This window comes from Convolutriloba macropyga, chromosome 9 (assembly GCF_964194025.1).
Source record: "Convolutriloba macropyga chromosome 9, txConMacr16.3, whole genome shotgun sequence".
Taxonomy (NCBI): domain Eukaryota; kingdom Metazoa; phylum Xenacoelomorpha; order Acoela; family Convolutidae; genus Convolutriloba; species Convolutriloba macropyga.
Window position 1 is genome coordinate 6238717 of NC_134476.1, and position 20201 is coordinate 6258917.

Sequence of the window (20201 nt, forward strand, 5' to 3'; positions counted from 1 at the left end):
GTTCCAAAGCTCTTCGTGGTAAAAATTGATCAAAAAGCCCATTTTTGAACTGAAACCCAGATTGTAGATTGGGCTACCAACCCCGTTGATGGTTGTTTATTTGCGCGAGACGCTCTGAGTTGATTAAAAACAAAAACTTCAACAAAACTTGCCTGAATTTTTTTTTTGCAATTGTGAAGTCGAACGAAATTGATATCAGCTGAAAACCCAGAATGTGCTTCAAAAACGTCTCAAATCTTGATGAAAACCAAGTGTTATATCAATCGGTCTTTTATAGCAATCGGCCTTTAAGAATTTGCTACATTAACTGAAATTTTGTGTGTCCGATTTACCCCAAAAATATTTTTTGGGTGGAAACTTATTCTATATTCTATTGAGTTTTCATTTTCCCATAATTTTTTTGTGCTATGGTCTAGTTGTACACTCGTGAAGATGAACTTGAGTGGAGGATCGCAAGTAAAGCGTTTTTGATAGTGACAAAAAATAAATAATCTTATTTGGATGAACTTTGTAAGCAAAATTATTGAGATGGGGTGGTTCAATTTTCGATGAGGTACAAATTTGCTTGATAACAGCTGCAAAACAAAAATGAGCATCGAAGAATTAAAGTTCCTCGAAACAACTCATTGGAAATATCATTTGGTCATTTCAAAAAAGAAGTAGCTACATTAACCAATATTTTGGGTGTCCGATTTACCCCAAAAAATTTTTTTGGGTGGAAACTTATCCTATATTCTATCGAGTTTTCATTTTCCCATAATTTTTTTGTGTTATGGGCTAGTTGTACACTCCTGAAGATGAACCCGAGTGGAGGATCGCAAGTAAAGCGTTTTTGATAGTGACAAAAAATAAATAATCTTATATGGATGAATTTTGTAAGCAAAATTATTGAGATGGGGTGGTTCAATTCTCGATGAGGTACACTTTTGCTTGATAACAGCTGCAAACCAAAAATGTGCATCGAAGATTTAAAGTTCCTCGAAACAACTCATTGACAATATCAATTGGTCATTTCAAAAAGGAATTAGCTACATTAACCAAAATTTTGGGTGTCCGATATACACCGAAATTTCTTATTGGGAGGTAACTTATTCTATATTATATCGAGTTTTCATTGTCCCATAATTTTTTTAGGCTATGAGCTAATTGTACACTCGTGGAGATGAACGTGAGTGGAGGATCACAACTAAAGCATTTTTGATATTGACAAAAAATAAATAATCTTATATGGATGAATTTTGTAAGCAAAATTATTGTGATGGGGTGGTTCAATTCTCGATGAGGTACACTTTTGCTTGATAACAGCTGCAAACCAAAAATGTGCATCGAAGATTTAAAGTTCCTCGAAACAACTCATTGGCAATATCAATTGGTCATTTCAAAAAGGAATTAGCTACATTAACCAAAATTTTGGGTGTCCGATATACACCGAAATTTCTTATTGGGAGGTAACTTATTCTATATTATATCGAGTTTTCATTGTCCCAAAATTTTTTTTAAGGCTATGAGCTAATTGTACACTCGTGGAGATGAACGTGAGTGGAGGATCACAACTAAAGCATTTTTGATATTGACAAAAAATAAATAATCTTATATGGATGAATTTTGTAAGCAAAATTATTGAGATGGGGTGGTTCAATTCTCGATGAGGTACACTTTTGCTTGATAACAGCTGCAAACCAAAAATGTGCATCGAAGATTTAAAGTTCCTCGAAACAACTCATTGGCGATATCAATTGGTCATTTCAAAAAGGAATTAGCTACATTAACCAAAATTTTGGGTGTCCGATATACACCGAAATTTCTTATTGGGAGGTAACTTATTCTATATTATATCGAGTTTTCATTGTCCCATAATTTTTTTAGGCTATGAGCTAATTGTACACTCGTGGAGATGAACGTGAGTGGAGGATCACAACTAAAGCATTTTTGATATTGACAAAAAATAAATAATCTTATATGGATAAATTTTGTAAGCAAAATTATTGAGATGGGGTGGTTCAATTCTCGACGAGATAAAACTTTGCTTGATATCAGCTGAAAAACACAAACTGTGCTTCAAAAAGTTTGGTTCCTCGAAACAACTCGTTGGCAACAGCAATTGGTGTTTTGAAAAAAAATTGGCTACATTAACCAAATTTTTGGGTGTCCGATTTACCCCAAAATTTTTTTGGAAGAACACTGGAACCATGTTCTATCGAATTTTCATTGTCCCATACTTTTTTGCTATACGCTGGTTTGCTTTGCACCAAAAATTAGAATGGCAAGATAACATTTCTTCGTAAGGAAGAAATTGAGTCTTTTACGGAAAAAATTGAACCAAAACTTTTCTATGAAGTTCTATGACTACAACTTTTTCATTGTTGATTGCTATTTGCAGTCTCTTTTGATGCAATGGCTTTTCATTGAATAATTCAGGGCTGGCAAGGAGTTTTTTAACTTGCAATAATGTTTTTCACTTTTCTCCAAATTTTTTTCTTTTTCTATGAAGTTCTATGACTACAACTTTTTCATAATTCTCTGTTCGCTTAAGACTCAATTTTTCTTTTTTTTTTCAAGTTAGTTTTTTGAAACACACTATTTGCCTCCTTTTCATGATGTAAAAAAAATTTCACAAAAATTCAATTCCATAGAACTCCCTTTTATGAAAGTTCTATGACTACAACTTTTCATAGACGCCATAATATGAAGTTGTAATTTTATAACTTTTTGAATTATGGAGTCAACCCGGGTTGCGGCCAACAATTCGTTGTTCGATTTGGCTGTCGTGTCACGAAAATGTATTTTGAAGCAAAACGAAGAGTTTGTTCAGTCGTGCGTCGATCAGCTGAACAAAATGAAATTCTTCCAATTTTACAGTATTTGATATTTTCCTTTCTAACATTGAAATTGTAAAATGTATGGATAAAAATGGAAAACGTGATCTAAAAACTAAGCTTAATTTGTTCAATATGAAGGCATTCAAAATGCTACCTCAGTTAATATTGCAGTTTATTTATTTTTTTTTTATTTTTAGTCGTCAGATGACAAAAGTTACATTTCTATATCGAAAACTGAAAAGTTAAATAACTGAAACCAAAAATCTTAAGCTGAAATTTATTTATTGTTCTTTTTACTTTTCATTTAGTTTTGTAAGCTAATTTTTTTTGCACTAAAATTGCCGCCACTAATTTTTTCCAAAAAAGAAAAAGATGATTTTAATATTATGTTTCTAACAAATCATCATAGTTTTTTTTACTCATTGATTATGTTTAATTTTGACTGCCAAGAGACGAAAACAAATTTATCTAATTTTGTTTTCCCTTTTTCACAATTCCTTACATTTTCTGGGAAAAAATAAATTTGATTTAATCACAAAATTTGATGATAACCAGCATCAAGTTGTTTATATTTTTCATCAAATTAACTTTGCGAGTGAACAAAATTTATGGAAAATATCAAACCTTCTGTCAGCTATTTTTACTCCTACGACTTTCACCTTCACCAACTGGAACAAAGAATGGGATTGGTACGGCGTAACCAACTTAGGAAAAGGAAACCCGCTAAAAGTCGCATCATATGTCCCGACTCTGGACAGAATCTGCAAGGTTCTACCAGCCAGATCTGGCGGGGGAGATCTGGAATTGAATATCGGACTGTCCAAAAGTCAGGAGGGCAAATTCAAAAACCATCCGGAATTGAAGAAGTATCTTAATTTCGAAAACTAGATAATTGAACAGAGTAGTTGAAAATGGTTTTAATTCTGTAACATAATAAACATAGTAAATTAAAAAATCATTTGGTTAAAGTGACATGGTTGAAATTCATGAAACAAAAATCATTTTTTTCGTAAATTAGAACAGCTTGAGGTTCGATTGTTTTTGAAGGATCTAATAAAAATGTATTTGAATGCTGTGACTTCTCTGTAGAATGGAAATCTTTTGTGCTGTTACTTTTTGTTTGAATTGAGATCATTGATTTTCTTGATGTAATAGTTATAATTAATAATGTTCATATGTCCAATTATAATTGTTTTGAAATCAAATATTTAGGTTTAAGGTCTGTTAAGAAAATTCATGTAACCTTTTTGTTATAACCGTTTAGAATGTTATTTTAAGATGAAGATCGACCGCTTCTAATATTTTTAATGTTTTACATATTACATACTTCAGGTGCTAATTCAATTAATTAACCAATTAAAAAGTTGTTTTTTTTTAAAACGAAGACCTAAATCAGAGAACTAATCCAATTCCTTCAGCATGCAACAAAGAATCGTTGATCAAACATTAAACGGAGTGATCAACTTTTCAAAAAACTGATTTTTCTCTTATCAAAATTGGTCTAAAATAAATTGTTCTATCCTTTTCAAATGATTAAGCATTTTACCAAATATCAAAGAGTCTGTTAATCATAAGTAATGGCTAGGTAAAAGTCCTAAAGGTCCTTTGCATTTGGAACCCAATTTCTGTAGCATCAAAAAATTTTTATTCAAGATCAATATCTGGATATTCGAAAACAAAGGAAACTACATTAGTGAGTGGCATAATACATGAAGAACTACATATATTTTTTTCATTTTTGTAAAATTTCGAAGAAGTCATAAAATTGAAACATAAGTTAGATACTTTATTAGCGTTATATCTCCTAAAATATTGACGAGACAACATATTCGATCCTAAGTGTCAAAAAAAACGTCAATGAAAAAATGAAAAATCTATTTGATCCCACCCAACTTAATAGGGGGATAATTTATTTAGTCAACAGGTTTTATTGTTCAGTCAATTTTGCTCGGATGGTTTGTTTAACATAGAGAGGTATGGGTGGTAGCAATAGAAAGCTTAGTTTGATTAATATTGATCGCTAATTTTATTTTTATTAAAAAGTGTTTTTTTTTGGATTTTGGTTCTTCTTTTAGCTGTGAAGAAATACAATTTCTGAGTTCTATAGATTTTGACAGAAATTGTGCTCACTTTTTGGTTTGTTTCTTGTACAATTTATTTTTTTACCATTCTTTTTGTTTAAAAATACGTAAAAATGTTTTTTTTTGCTGCATTTTAGTTGTTAATTAATTGTTATTGCATAAAATGAAATTCAAAGCTTTGCAAACAACTGAACTTTCTAAGTTTCATAACTTGAAAATCAATTTTCTCAATTCCAAGTTTTTATTAATTGAATTAAATCATTTGCATTGCTTAAGTTCTAAAGTCAAAATTTCTTCGTTTATTCTTGCTAAAATTGGGATTATTTTTGCTTTCACTTCATGTTTTTGTTTACAGGGGTCTGGAAACCAGCATTTTGGACTTTCGGGTTTCGAGAAAATGTTATCCAAAAAGCAGTTATTTGAAAAATTTTTTGATCATTGGCAGATTTGCTCGTAGTAAAACGAAAGAAACTAATTTAGAAAGAAAACTAATTTCGAAAGAAAACTAATTTTGAAAGAAAATTAAACACTTTTCTTAACTGTTAAAGCATTTGTTCTTTGGCTGATGCTGAATGGTACGATGGTCAAAATTCTACTTAAAAATTCAAATTATTTATAATTTGACGTATGAGCGAATACTAAACAAGTGGCGGTCTTTTGAAAAGTCAGTGTTGTGAGAGCAGTTAAAGTGTTGAATGCATAGATTTCATCCGGCCACCTATTAATTAGTTTTCTAGACTTAGAGTGCTGTTTCCATATCTTTATGAAGGAGCCACTTTCAAAATGGATTGCAATTATAACCGGACTTCCTGAAAATTTTGTACTCTCAATTGTTGATTATATTTTTATGCATTTCTTTCCCGTCAAATGAGTTTTCACAAAATTCTTTTAAAAATTTTTTGAGTATTTTTCGGTATCTGATATAAACTTCATTGATGGAAGAGCAACATCTGCGTGTCATAAAAGTTTTTTTTGCGGTTTCCACCTGTGAAGTTTTGTCAACTTTTTGGCTGACGTAAAATAATCTCAAGTACACCTTGACGTTTTTTTACTGTATTTTTGGCCTCTGTTTAAATTTAATTTATTAGTCAATATCCTAAATCCCAAAACTTTTTCTGCAGATTACTGTTAGGCTCACAAAATTTCACAACAAGTCTTGCTCCAATATAATTTGAACATAGTTTGAACCTTGCCAAAAAAGGTCGAAGTCTTCCAAAATGGGCAATTTCTTCTAGCCAAAAAAGTTGAATTGCAAAAAAATTCTTTTTTTCTTCCTTTTAAATGGCTTTTCGCATACAAAAAAAGTAGAAAAGCCCCTTGCTGAATTCTTGGGAATTTGACTGTTTTTGGGATGGGGAAAAATGAAAACCGCAGCAGATGCCTAATTAAGAAAAAAACAATTTTGCAGAACGTCTCTTTCCCCTAATTCAATAAGATTGTACTTCTTTTTCCTCAAGTTTTGTGTTTGAAATTTTTTGAACTGGTATCTACATTTTTCTTTGTCCCAAGTCAGTTCAATTTGTTGTACAACAAGAGCAATATTTCTCAATATTGTCAAAGATATTTCAAATCCTTCCCGTTTGTGCGCCTCCGAAGGTTATATCAACCATTTTACAAATCACCAGCCATATCATAGTAAATGCTTATGCAAAATTGCCTCACGTGCGTCCGGGGTCTGTAAAAAGAATGCACACACTTAAATGGAGCGCATAACTAAAATTTCCTCTATAAAGCAATCGTCATCAAACTCTGAAAAGCCTAATGAAAGCGAAAAAAAAATTTTTTTTTTCAAAAATTTTTTGACAAATTTTTAAATTGAGTATCAAAACAAAAAAAATTTGTTTTATTGCACCGAATTTTACCAGTTTTATAGACCAAAAATTTTCAGAATTTTTACTTTTTCTTTTCCCTATTCTCACTTATTTTTATATTTATTTTTTGCTACTCCATACGAACGTAGGTTTTTATAGGATGTGGAAACCACAGTGACAGAACTTTTGATATCAGACAAGCGAACGAACACTTATTGTTCCCCTGCTAGAAAACATCGACTATTTCTAATTGCTTAGATTGATTACTTATGAGATCCATATGAGATCCATATTCTGTATAATGTCATTTAAAAGTAATCCAAACTAGGGTTTGTTTTTCAAGACTCTAAATCGCACTCAAGATTTCCCTTGTTTGACGGTGTTCAAGTTATTAAAAAAAGGGGCACGTTAACAATGCCCTATATGCCAATACTGGTCATTTCGATGGCCGTCGTTTTTTCTTTATCAACCTTGTTAATTTTTCTGAATATTTTAATATAATTGAGCTTTTTGTTACTTTTTTGTATTGTTTAGGAAAATTACTTCCTTATTTTTTGAAATCTTTTCTTCAACAGAACCATCGGCATTCTGATATGTTTTATGAATGCAAAAGTTATCGAATTTTAAAGTCTTCAGTTCATATATTTCAAGCGCACCCTAATACAAAGCGTTATCTTTCGAGGTTTCTAAACAAGGTTTTTACAAAACATTTACGATTTGTTCCCTAAAATTTTCAAATTTTTGCTTTTCTTACTTTTGATCTTTTTTAATCGGATATCTTTAGATATTAAAAATTTGGGATTTCAGCAGTCGGAAACCTTAGAGCCATGACGATTGAAGACATACGAGTAACAGAATCCTCGTCGCTCCTCTGTTGGAATGCTTTTATGCTTTTGTTGTTTCCAATTTCTTAGATGAATCTTTGTTCAGATACTCTAATGAAGAGTTTATTGTTACTGTTAGATATTATTTGGGTGAACAGACAAAACAGTCCCAATTGTCTGGGAATTTTTGGCAATTTGGGACTGTTTTGTCTGTGACTGCTTTGTCCGGACACGATTATTTGTTTGCTACTATTTGGTACTTTTTTGATACGGAGGGCGACAATATTCTGCGTAATGTTTTTTAAAAGCCAAGTTGAAATTGTTATTTTCGAATAACTGAAAATCATGAACTGGACGTTTGTAATTGTGTTGAAAACTTTTTTCGCTCTCTGGTTTATTCAGGATATTAAAATGCAATTAAATTTTCCCTTATTTGAGTGCAACCAAGTAATTGTAACAAAACAGAATTGTTGGCAGCAAGATATGCAAACAATTGACAATAGTTCCCTGAGAATGTCAACTTGTTCTATAACCAAACTGTGAGTTTGATCTGAAGTTTTACAAACTTGAACAGAATGGACTCGGAAATCTGATATCCAGAAATCGGATTTTTGATGTCTTCTGTTTTAGAGAGTAGTTTGCTTTTCCGATTTTCTTCGAATAAGAAATTTTTCTTGGTTGATCAAGGAAGAGACAAAATGTTAAATATTACGTTTTCAAATGTAGCGACTGTTGAACATATTTTTGTGTACGCATATATTTAATCTAGTCTGTTTAACATAAATTTGAGCAAAGATTTTAATGTTTTTTAATGAAAAAACGGGCATTGAGTATTCTGTGTTTTTACAACAACCGAATTCTGTTGTTTTGCCCTGGTTGACGTTAGAATATTCTATATTTCGTGTTCAACCTTAGCCAATGAAAAAAAAAAGATTTTTGTCAGCGAACGAGAAATTCAGGACACAGAACTCCTGGAGACTGTTTAGTTAACATTTCGTTGGCTTGGCGAATTTTGGCAAAACTGCCGGAATCGGCGACTAAATCTTTGACCAAATTGCGGTTCCTTCGTTGTTAATTCTTTCAGTGAATTCTATCGACAATAACAATGCGAAATTAAGCGACTAACCCCCTAAAATAAAAAAAACTAGATTAGAGTCGAAGAATTAGAATCAATGAGACTTGTCGCTAGTTTTTCCACACTGTAAAATGCGAAAACTACCGACCTATAAAAAATTTGAGCATAACGTACTTTTTTGCACTCGCTTACTTTTCTGATCTTTCCTGATCTCTATAATCTCGTGCAAATTTGCTTTTTGCAACAAAATGGAAAATTTGTTCCTCTGCCACTAGTTTAATTTGGCTGATTATTTTTCATTGAATTACACTTTCAAATAGCTGTAGAAAAATTGAACTAAAAAAATTGTTTATCGTGCTTTTGGCAAGATGTCTTGGCGAGATATTTGATTAATTTTAGAATAATCTTTAGTCGAATGCTTTCAAGCAATAATTAGACAAGTACCAATGATAGTTCAAAGGTTGGAATTATTTGCCTGCATGGCGTTATTTTTATTACTTAGCATAATTTTGTTTTGATCTCATTGATTCTCAATTTCTGGGTCTAGAACTGAACTAATAAAACAATTTTAAGTGTCCAGTAGGAGAGGGGGCGATGTTGACTATAATTAGATGATTCAGCAACCAGCAGAAGTCCAGCTAAACTTTTTTCTCGGGTACAGCTAGCATCTTTTCATAACCAATTAGAGTCAAGCAAGCTCTTTTCACGTGTCCACCATTATTCTTTTCATAACCAACACAATCAAGTTAAAATCTTTTCATAGGTACACCATTAGCCTATTCATAAGTCTGCTTTTTTGAGACTTCGGAGTTTGTAAATTTTTCCGCTCCTGTACATAAAGAAGCAACACTGGAGCAAGACTAAACAGTTTTGCATCAGAACAGTCCAACTTAGGAAACAGTTGGAAAACTTTCAGAAGATTTAATAATTCCAACTCTTAAGATAAAGCAGGAATGGCAGCTGGAATATTACTTGGTTGATTGAAACCAGGTAGCCGGAGTGCAATTGTTTTATTCCAATTAGCCATGACAAAGATGTGGCGTTATTCAGTTTGTTTTCTCGTCCAAAACTATGAATTGACATTTTAAAAAAAAATCAGTGCAGGTTTTCGAGGGATTTGTAGTTCTTGAGAATGGTAAAAAATGAACTAGCGTAAATGTTGAGTACATTATAAGCAATAATGAACAAAAGATTTGCACGTAAAGTTCTCGAGGCAAAAAACATTTATAAAAAGACTATTGAAGAACCCATGAAAAGACTTCGTGTGATTTTAATTGATTATGAAAAGGCTAATGGTGGACGCATGAAAAGACATTAACTCGACTGTAATTGGTTATGTAAAGACTAGTTGGACCCTTGAAAAGACCTTTTTGAGTCTAGCTAAAGTCTTTTTATGCGAACATTGGTTCGACCTAATTTTTGTTCGAGTTAAAATTTTTTTGTGAAATTTTGGGCCAAGCTAATGTGTTTCGAGAATATTTGGGGTCCAGCTAAAGTCTTTTGAGAAAAATCGGAGTCGAGCTAAAGTCATGCATGTCTTCAAGTCCAGCTAAAGTCTTTTCATAGCTGAAATGAGTCGTGTATGACTTTTCATAGTATATTTTGGTCGAGCAATGTCTATTCATAAGTCTGTACCTAGGCCAGTGTTGTGATGTTGTTTGCGTTCAAATGTCTCATCGATCGCATATATACGTTTTGGCCGCTTTTTTTCAGTTTTATTGCATATAGTTCTGAACTTTTATTTCAGCATCCATCATCGAAAGACCGTCATCCAGTTGTCTCAGAGATATTGTTTATTAACCCATAGGTTATTCAAAACAAGAAGGTTTTAAATAATTTGGAAACTCTTCTGGCTTGTCAAATCTGGATTGTAAAATCATACCATTAACGATACCAGCCTGAAAAACTCTCCAGTATTTGCATTTTTAAATTTCCTGACAGCACCTTAGAATCCACATACATAACGAAAAATAGTGTTTATGTCGTATGTTGGTGGGTGGGGGGGGGGGGGGGGGGGGGGGTGGGGTGTTTTAATTTTTCCAGATGTTTCTTTTAGAATTTGGTCAGTCTTTCACGGATGGTGTTTGATGGGTCTCGATTCCGGGCTGTTACCTCTTTATTGTCATCTGACTTTGTAAAAAATGAAAAAATGATTCACGGTGAGATTACTCAAGGTTTTGGCGATATTAATGAACAATTTTATGAAACAAGAATGGTTTTCAATTGCTGTGACGCGCTTAACAGTTATGCGTAATATCTGACATAAGAGTAATGACAGCCGTATCTGTGAAAACATGTGTCAGCGGGGGAGGGGGGGGGATTGAGGTTTGTTTGGTTGTGGTCGTGATGGTTTAATAAAGCTAAAAATTTGATAAAATGTGCAAAATCTTTTGCATTACCGATTTGGGATATTTTTTAAAATTGAAACTTGGAGAAATGTCGAACCAAGGATAAAATGGCTAATCTAAGGGACGAATGCAAATGTTAAATGACTGTTGCATCAACATATTTTATATAAGTGCCATTTATTAGCCACATTTTGAAATTTTGTCATTAGCAACATTTCGCGATTATTGATTTAAAGTTGGTTACTAACCATATCATAATCCGTTTCAACTGACTAAAAGACATTGCTAATTTTAAATTTAAAATGAGGTCCGTTTTTGTAAAAGCGACAAAAAGTTGCCCAGTTGAAAATGATGAAAGCAAACTATCTATTGATGATATGGTTGTCGTGCGTATGATTGTGAACCAGACATTTTTCTATGACTATCTGATTCCGGAGGAAACGCTGGAGTTAGCCATGGGAAAAATCGTGGAGAGATACCCTGAGGCAGCTGGGAGGTAAGATATCTCGGGTATTTCTCTTTATAGCCCCCCCCCCCCCCCCAAAAAAACAAAGTTTTTCACACCCCATTAAGGTATGTTTACACTATTATATTGTCACTGAGCAGGGGTGGGGTGGGCGGGTGGGTTGGGGGGTTCCATAATGGGAAAGGCCCGAACACTCAAACCCCCTCCCCACCAGACCTGAGTCTGGCAAAGTTATGCTAATTCAGACTGTTTTTGGCTCTCAGATGTGAATAATGTGAAAGTGGGAACTTTGTTTTCTTTTCCCCAGGTAAAATTTCACGATCTAATTATAAATTTACGTTTTTAGAATGGTGTATTTCGACTGTAATGACTAGTCCCATCTTTTATTAGGATATACGTAACCAAAACAGCATAAAAACGAATTAGTTTGTGCACAAGTAAAATTTAGAAGACCTATTTTCTTACTTAGTAACGTGCTATATAACATCATAATTTATAACTGGGGTCATAAAAAACACTAGGGGCCGAAACAGAATAGATCCCAATTCATTTCCGGAGTGAAGGGGGTATATCTTCACTATACCCGCAAAAAACTTGATCACATTCTGCTCAATTCTTCTGCTTGAACGCTGTCAAAAATGCTTGATTTTCTTGATAAATCTCACTCGATTCTACAACTAGAAAATTTAAAAAAAATAAACGTTGGGTTTCACAAGACATTGGGAATCACACCTTTTGAATAGAGCGAATTCGTTTTTTTTTAGTTTCCAAAGAGAATAAAGGTTTCGGCATATCAAAACAACGCTTTAATAATTGCAAATAAGCTGCAATGCAATTTGTATTTGAACTGAGTAACGTAACAACCAAATTAAATCTACCATCAGAACAAATGTTTGAGCTAATTTTTGGTCACAATAAAATTTAAACCCCTCTATAAAAGCCAACAGTCACTCTATCAGTCTCAACTAAGCTCAATTAATCAATCCGAAAAAACAAGTTATGATTGTAAGCGACATAGAATCGAGTACTCAATTTCGGTCTGTTCGTTAAAGTTCACGCGCAAATGTCGGGCTGTTAAGTTTGGTCTCTGAATTTGTTCCATTCTGGCTTGTCTCCAAATTTTGGTTTGTTCTGTCTTGTCAATTGCATAATTGTTGATTACACAAAGAAAAAACAATTTGCTATATTACTATCAAAGGCGGAAAGACAAAAATGATTAAAAAAACACTTATTATTATAACCCGGGTCGAGGTTAGGTCAAAAAATAATGTAAGAATAGCGGTGAATAGCGGTGAAAAAAAAACTTTTTTCACCGCAAAGCGCCCGCATCTTTTAGCGTTGAATGCGGTGAATTTTTGCGGGTTTTTCATTCACCGGATTTCTTAAAAAAAGAAACTGCCGCATGCGGGTTCGAACCTCTCACCTTCTGCATGTCAACAATTTCTTATTCCACTGCGCCATATGTCACTGACTTCAATACTTCCTGTGAATTTAACAAAAGAACGCCCAATATGCTTTAGCCTATAATATTTTTTTGCCAGCTTACAAATTTGTCTTCTTTAATTGGCTCTGAAACCTTTTAAAGTCGTTATAGCAGGTTTGTTGAAACATTTGAAATGAAATTTTTGAAACAATTATAACTTAAATAAAGATTATAACATATTACGAAGAAAATTTTTGTTTTTTGCTTGTAGTTGTTCCATTACACAAGTTTATTTTATCTAATCAAAAGAATAATATACAAAAATTTATTTCATATTGTATTTCGTATAACAGCGCAGTATGGGGTTTGAATGTTCCGGTGTTGCGGCTCATGTTATTGATTTCATGAAGTGGGACTAGTAGTTACTCATACGAACATTTTTTGTTTATTTTAAGTGACGTGTGAAATTGAATACAGCAAAATGTGAAAAATTGTTGTTGTTAAATGCTGAATCTGATTGAAAAATTCTGTCACCAATTATCACAAATTTTGGGAATTTTATGGAATTTGATGACAAAAATGGAAGTTATTTCATATCTTGAACCAATTTTACTTGTTTAAAAATATTTTTATGGAAAACGATAGGCGAAATGAACCATTTGGTCAGTCCCAATTTGTTAAGGATGCTAGTCTGTAATAATCATGTGTTACAATTGGTCAATTGAACTTCGGAATTTCCGCATTTGTGAGCAGCAGAATAAAAGTTTCATTTTGCTTGCAACATTACGTTTCCAATATCCGAAAAGACAAATTGCAGTAAAAATTGTGTTTTGTAGAATCTTGTTTTGTGACAAAACTCTGTCCCCAAATTACACGATTCAAATACCATTTTTAGTCATGGAATTTAGATGCAAGACCTGGAAATGAGTTACTTACTCTTGGAAAAGGCTTACATTTCGTTTTGTGACCAGAGTTCACGGATAATCGTAAAACAATTTCCAGAGCTTTGAAAATGCAATGGCCTAAAACATTATTGCGCAAGTTTTCTTTTTAATTACCTTTGAACCAATTCAAAACATAATTGGTCTTCTGAACAATGACATGCGGAATTGCAAAATTTCTAATTGTTCTCTTAATCCGGAATTAAAATCGAGGGAGAAATTTCAGAAACTAATCATGAATTGGGCTTACTTTCATTTTGGTCCAATTGCCACTCTTTGTTATGAGAGAGTTACTCATAATGTGGAAACTAATGATTTATAGCGTAGAAAATAGAGAGAAAAGGTTGTCCCAAGTTTTCACGATAGCCCCAAGAATACGCCTTCGGAAATAAGAAAGCACATATCCAATTTTGAAGCAAATTTGAAATAAATTAACCTAGTGTAACTTGTTTCCATACCCACTTAGAACTTTAATCTTAAAACATAGTCATGAAATTGCCCGACAAAATCGAGTATGTGTACTAAATTTTTTGGACATCGGTCACGCAATGAACACACATGCGCACGTGCAATGTTTGGGTAGGAAAGGACAGAGACTCTGTTATTGAAAAAACATCAATCACCATTATCAGACTTGTATTTGTGCTTCTAACATTTTATAGTTTTCTCCCTGTGTTCTGAGAGCAGTCTGCAAGACACGTTTTCACAAAATGGCAAAAAAAATTTTTAAAATCCTTTTTTTTTGTATTGCAATGGTTCCAAAAGTTGCAAAGTTGTGAAAACGGTTACGAGCTAGCAGAAGAACAACTAAAAACTTTCTAACCTTGTTTCAGTTGATCAACAAAACTAGTGATTGGGTAAATTGGACAATTTGAAACGCCTAGAATTCACCGATCGAATTATCTCTGTAAGTTGCCTTGCTTTTTTGCATTGCAATAAGGCTTAATTCTGCTTATCGGGAAACTAAGAAGTAATCATTTTTGCCTTTCAACCAGATCAATGGAAAAAATCAAGGGAAAAGATCAAGAAACGCTTGCCAGTCTTTTTGAAATCAAACAATGGTGGACAAATATTGGAAATCAGAAAACTTTGGTCAACCAATATAAGTATGAAGAGACTGTGGGTTGTCTTATGAATGAATTTGGGATCGCTCATCTTTGGTCTGGACATACGTGATTCCGCCTGGGACCTCAACCTGGGAAGTCGAAGCGAAAAACGAGTCTTAAATGGTTGGAATTCTTTTTCCGTTTAGATTTGCGGTTGATCAGAAATCAATCAAATTGACAAACGAAGGAGCTGTCATAAACTTCATGGAACCTTCAACGCTCTCCTTAGACGAGATCAAACTAAAAAAGTTCAACTACACCTTCTGCTGGCAAAATTTCATTCGGGACAATCGAAACTTCATGCATGTCCCATTCGTAGTGACGGTCCAGCCTCTGGCTGGGAATTCTGGAATGGTTCTTCAGTTTGATACGAACCATGTGTTGGGTGATATCAACGCTGATTTCATGCTTGTTGCCGATTTTTGTTCTCAAGTGAAAAATGGATCATTTTACTTTGAAACGGTTAGTTTTTGGTTTTGATATTTGATTTATAAACTTTTAAAAATTATAAACTTTCAAAAGTAAGTTAAATCAATTTTGTCAGATGATAAAACCATAGTTGTCTTTTAAAAATAAATTTGACATAGAAAATTTTTGACAATATTTTTGCCAATTTATTGCCCAAAACAGTTTCTGAAATTCTAAACAAAGTTTATAGGTTCCAACCTCGCTCAAATTTTATTACATTTTTGCAAAATTGTACAATATACGTTGGATAAGTTGACTTCAGACGAAAATTGAGATATTTTAACAGCTAAATTAAGTTGAAATGAGGTTTTATTTATCTTTAAAGAAGCATAATTTAATTAACACTGATCATAATTATCATATTATCAGGTCATTCAATTGGAATGCTAATTTCAGGTGAATGATCGCATTTCAGTTATAGATCGGATGAGGTATGCGATAAAAAGTTAGCATCCAAATCCTGACAGGGGCTATAATTCCCTGTCCGAGGCAGATCTTGCAAGATTATGCATAATTTTGAAGATTCTTGCAAGATTATTGCAAGATCTTGCAAGATTATGCATAATTTTTGAAAGATTCTTGCAAGATTATTGCAAGATCTTACAAGATTAACACTCGAACCCGGGTTTTTGGCGCAATCTTATACAATAATTTTAAAATTGGCATTCATTAAGGTTTTTTTTCTTTCAGGTTATACAGCAGAAAAGGTGTGACTATTTCGTCCCATCGGGCAATCCACCCAAATTCAACCACCCTGAGTTTCTGACATTTGAACAATTTCCGGCTATTGATCTACCCCCCGAAAACCCATCCGAACTCACCAATGCTGTCATTGACGAGGCGACATTGAACAAACTCAAAAACGACGTCTACGAAACTGGATCCCAAAGTGCAATTGACGAAATGAAGAAATTAGGAGCGTTGCCATCGACTAACGACTGCTTGGTAGCTTTAATGCACAAAGCCTTTGTCGAAACGAGACCCAAAGACGAACCAAAACCCGATATCGGATACCCCTTAACCGTGGCTTTGAATCTTAGACCTCGAAGGGTTCCGCCGGTTCCCGGGTATCATTTCGGGAACATGTTGGGTGTGCTAACTAATTATTTTCACGAAGGAGAGCATTGCAAGTATCAGTTTGTTCGATATTGCGGCTCAAGTTAGGAAAAATAATCTGAATTACAATGAAGAGTTTGTCCAGTCTTGTGTGGGACTATCTGGCGCCCCATAATTACTATCAATTCTTCTGTTTGAGATATTTTTCATTTTTAATCAACGCAGAACATCAAATAATCTTGTTTGTATGATTCCAAGAACACAAGATGATGGAAAACAAAATTGGCTTTTTAAGGCAAACTAAATATTTTTTTCTAAGCGTAATCTACATAAAAACACACACACACACATGCACACACACACACAAACACACACACAGACGCACACATACACACACACACGCACACACACACACACACACACACACACACACACACACACACACACCACACACACACAAACACACACACACACACACCACACCCACACACACACACACACACACACACACACACACACACACGCACACACACACACACACACACACACACACACACACACACACACCACACACACACAAACACACACACACACACACACACCACACCCACACACACACACACACACACACACACACCACACACCACACACACACACACACACACACACCCACCATACTCAAATGCACAAACAAACACATACCACACGCATATAAGTGTTTGAAAAAAATCCATAAACACCTCTAGTCAGTCAGTTTATCATATTGAGACATAATAAATGTTTTCAAATCAAACTGAGAAAGACGAACAAAAAACCGATAATGTTCAAAAAGTTCTTTTCTGAATTACATACGCGAGACTCAGTTTTTTTAAATAAATTCTTCAGTCACAAAAAACATGCCCAGGTTGACCGAATTGGAAAATTTAGAGGGCCATAGAACGACAACGAATAAGTCTTAGATGAAAGCCTTAGATGAAAGATCTTGTTAAGTTTTCCAGGAGACGTTATACGGCAGTACAAAAGATTCCAAATAACAATATTATATAGCATGAAAAATAAGCTGCCGTACTTAAGTCGCAACAAGGTCGTACGTAAGAAGTGTCATGCGTAAAAAGACTGCCCGAAAACTGTCAGAAAGCCTAAAATTTTCTTAAAATTGACTTTTTGAGTTGGAAAATTTCAGTATTTTCTGGTCAATCCTTTTCATTATGGTTTGAGCAAATTCGTCAAAAGGCATTTCGTAAGTCCTGTACGGCACTGTTTTCATCTTTTTTATGCTTTCAAAATGTTTTCCTATGCGGGAAACGCAGGGGAGCTCATAACAATCGAGATATCAACATGCAACTCTTCGCAATCCTCGACACAGTAATGTCTCATTTTTAGACAAAAAATTCTTCGGTTCGTTTCCTAAGAGAACATATGTATTTTTTTAAACTGAATTTTAATCATTTGAGTTAAACAAAAAATTCTTTTATTAGATGGTAGATTTATGAAACTTTTAACTTTTTAGTTATTTTTTGTGTTGCTTACAGCTACGCTCTGCTGTTTCGGCTAAATAAAGCATCAAACAATAACCTGATAGATGAGGTGTCGTTTTTATTAGTAATCTTTTTTCGGGTAATCACTTTTTTTAAAAAAAAATGACCTAACAGAGAATAAAATTACGTGCAGTGGGATGGCGAAGCTCCGATCAGCTTTCAGTTCTAAATTTGAGATCGTTAAATTAATCAAGAAGCTACTTGAACCTTGAAAACGATAATTTAAAATAATTAAATTAGTTAATTTTTGAGGCAGGAAATAATTAAAACAATTTTTAGAAAGACAGATAGATATTGATTTTTATTTTTTAACTGTTTTTACCAAACAGCAATAAAATTTGCTTAGGTGGGTCAAATTCAAAAAACTGGGTTAGAAACTGTGTTCTAGCGAAAACTTCAAAATCTGTTAACTCCTCGAAAATTTTTTTTAAAAAGGCTTACTCCTTTCAGTTAGCAATATCTTAATAGAAATATCTTCTATCAGTGAAATGCATATATAATATATATATATATATATATATATATATATATATTATATATATATCCGTTTGATGACTGAGAATGCAGACTATTTTATTCTCCTTCCACTCAAACAAAATACAATTTTAATTGTTCAACTATAACGCAAGAAATTATGATCTTTTTATGAAATTTGAATCTCACCAATGTTTTAGTTAACCATTAATTATTAACTGACAAAAAGTAACTAGTTAATAACTGATACAAACACTCTTTCTTTTCATTTAAGTTGCATCGGATCAAAAGATTTTTCTAATTCTTCATCAAACTCAATATATGAAAAAAAATTAAAAAAAATAACTAAAGCCTTCCCATGTTCCCCGTTTTTTCTCGAAATTTTCTTTTTATGTAAATGTTTGATGGCGATATTGTGAAACCTAAATTTTGGGTTTGAAAATATCTCAATAATCTTAGCCCTCTTTATCCCCTCATCCTTCAACGTTTCAAACTGGAACAAACAGTGGGACTGGTACGGCCAAACTGACCTGGGAAAGGGAACTCCGCTGAAGTTTGCGACATACCTTCCATTTCTGGATAGGAATTGCGCAATTGTACCTACGAGAGAAGCCGGAGGTCTCGAGATCAACCTTGGGGTCACTAGAGGACAAATGGACAAGTTCAAAAGACATCCAGACGTACAAAAGTATCTGAAATTCGATGAATAATTGATACAGAAGTTCTCAATGTGAAAATTATTATCAACCCCAGAGATTTTTCTATTATTTGTCGTGCAAGATCTCATACAAAGTTAAATTCCGAAACTTGATTAAATTACTTAATTAAGTTATACTTAATTAGGGTTATAGAAAATTATGCTACTTTTGACACAAGGTTTATAGTTAAATCAATTTGGGACCAAAAATTAACTTTTGGTAACTTTTATTCACCCAATTAAGAAAACAAGCTTATTTAGATCTTACACAATAAACAATTGAGTAAGAAGAATGTTTATTGGCAAGCTAATAATTGTTATTTTTAGGGGATGGGTTAAATTTTACCACTGAAAAGTTTATGTATATTTGTATATTTATAGAGCGGTGCCGTGAATATTAGCCGAAAGGAAAATTAGCCGAATGGAATATTAGCCGAAAAGGAGATTTTAACCAATCAGATTTCAGAACGGCCGTGATATTTTGTTCGGTTGTGATAGATTCATATCAAGTCCCATAGGCCGCTGAGGCATGGCCATGGCCCGCGAGGCATGGCCAAATGCATTATTTTCATGTGTAAGTGAGTTAGATAATTGCGCGTCCCACTTATGTTTGCTTACCGCAATTATCTCATGCAATTAGTTCTTCTAATGGTCCTTCTTTTGACTTTTTCGGCTAATTTTCACGTCGGCTAATATTCCGGACACCTTATAGAGCATTTTATTGGTTTGTGATGCATTTGTAGATACAATGAAGTTTTCTTTATTTATAAATCGGGGTCGACGATAAAGTAATTCATAATTGATATCACTCACCGTTTACACACGGAGTTAGTTGAATAAGCTGATAAAGAGCCAGAAACGAGCTACTTTATGAGGTACACCAAGAAATCAAAATCCGGAAGACCCCAATTTTGGGATCTGTTCTATCTTTTCTGTTTGCCCCCCCTCCTCCAGCTTGGTGGGCATGTAACTTTTGTTCCCTCCAGGTGCACGTCTTGTTTTTTACATGGTAACTTGCTATATAATGACACACAATTTGTAAGAGGGCATATAATACCGTGCAATGAAACATTT

General features: G+C 33.6%; 1 protein-coding gene across 1 annotated transcript; it reads left to right on the forward strand.

Moving 5' to 3' along the window:
• Positions 1–11192: 11192 nt before the first annotated feature.
• Positions 11193–19541, forward strand: LOC142345993 (uncharacterized). The gene is made up of 4 exons (XM_075398462.1): positions 11193–11454; positions 15041–15356; positions 16053–16610; positions 18890–19541. The coding sequence occupies exons 1-3, from the start codon at positions 11261–11263 to the stop codon at positions 16524–16526; spliced, it is 984 nt and encodes a 327-aa protein (XP_075254577.1). The 5' UTR covers positions 11193–11260; the 3' UTR covers positions 16527–16610; positions 18890–19541.
• The last annotated feature ends 660 nt before the right edge of the window (positions 19542–20201 follow it).

Coding starts and splice junctions, on each gene's coding strand:
- LOC142345993 (XM_075398462.1), top strand. CDS start 11,261: ATGAGGTCCGTTTTTGTAAAAGCGACAAAAAGTTGCCCAGTTGAAAAT. Junction 11,455..15,040: donor TACCCTGAGGCAGCTGGGAG/GTAAGATATCTC, acceptor TTTTCCGTTTAG/ATTTGCGGTTGATCAGAAAT. Junction 15,357..16,052: donor GATCATTTTACTTTGAAACG/GTTAGTTTTTGG, acceptor TTTTTCTTTCAG/GTTATACAGCAGAAAAGGTG.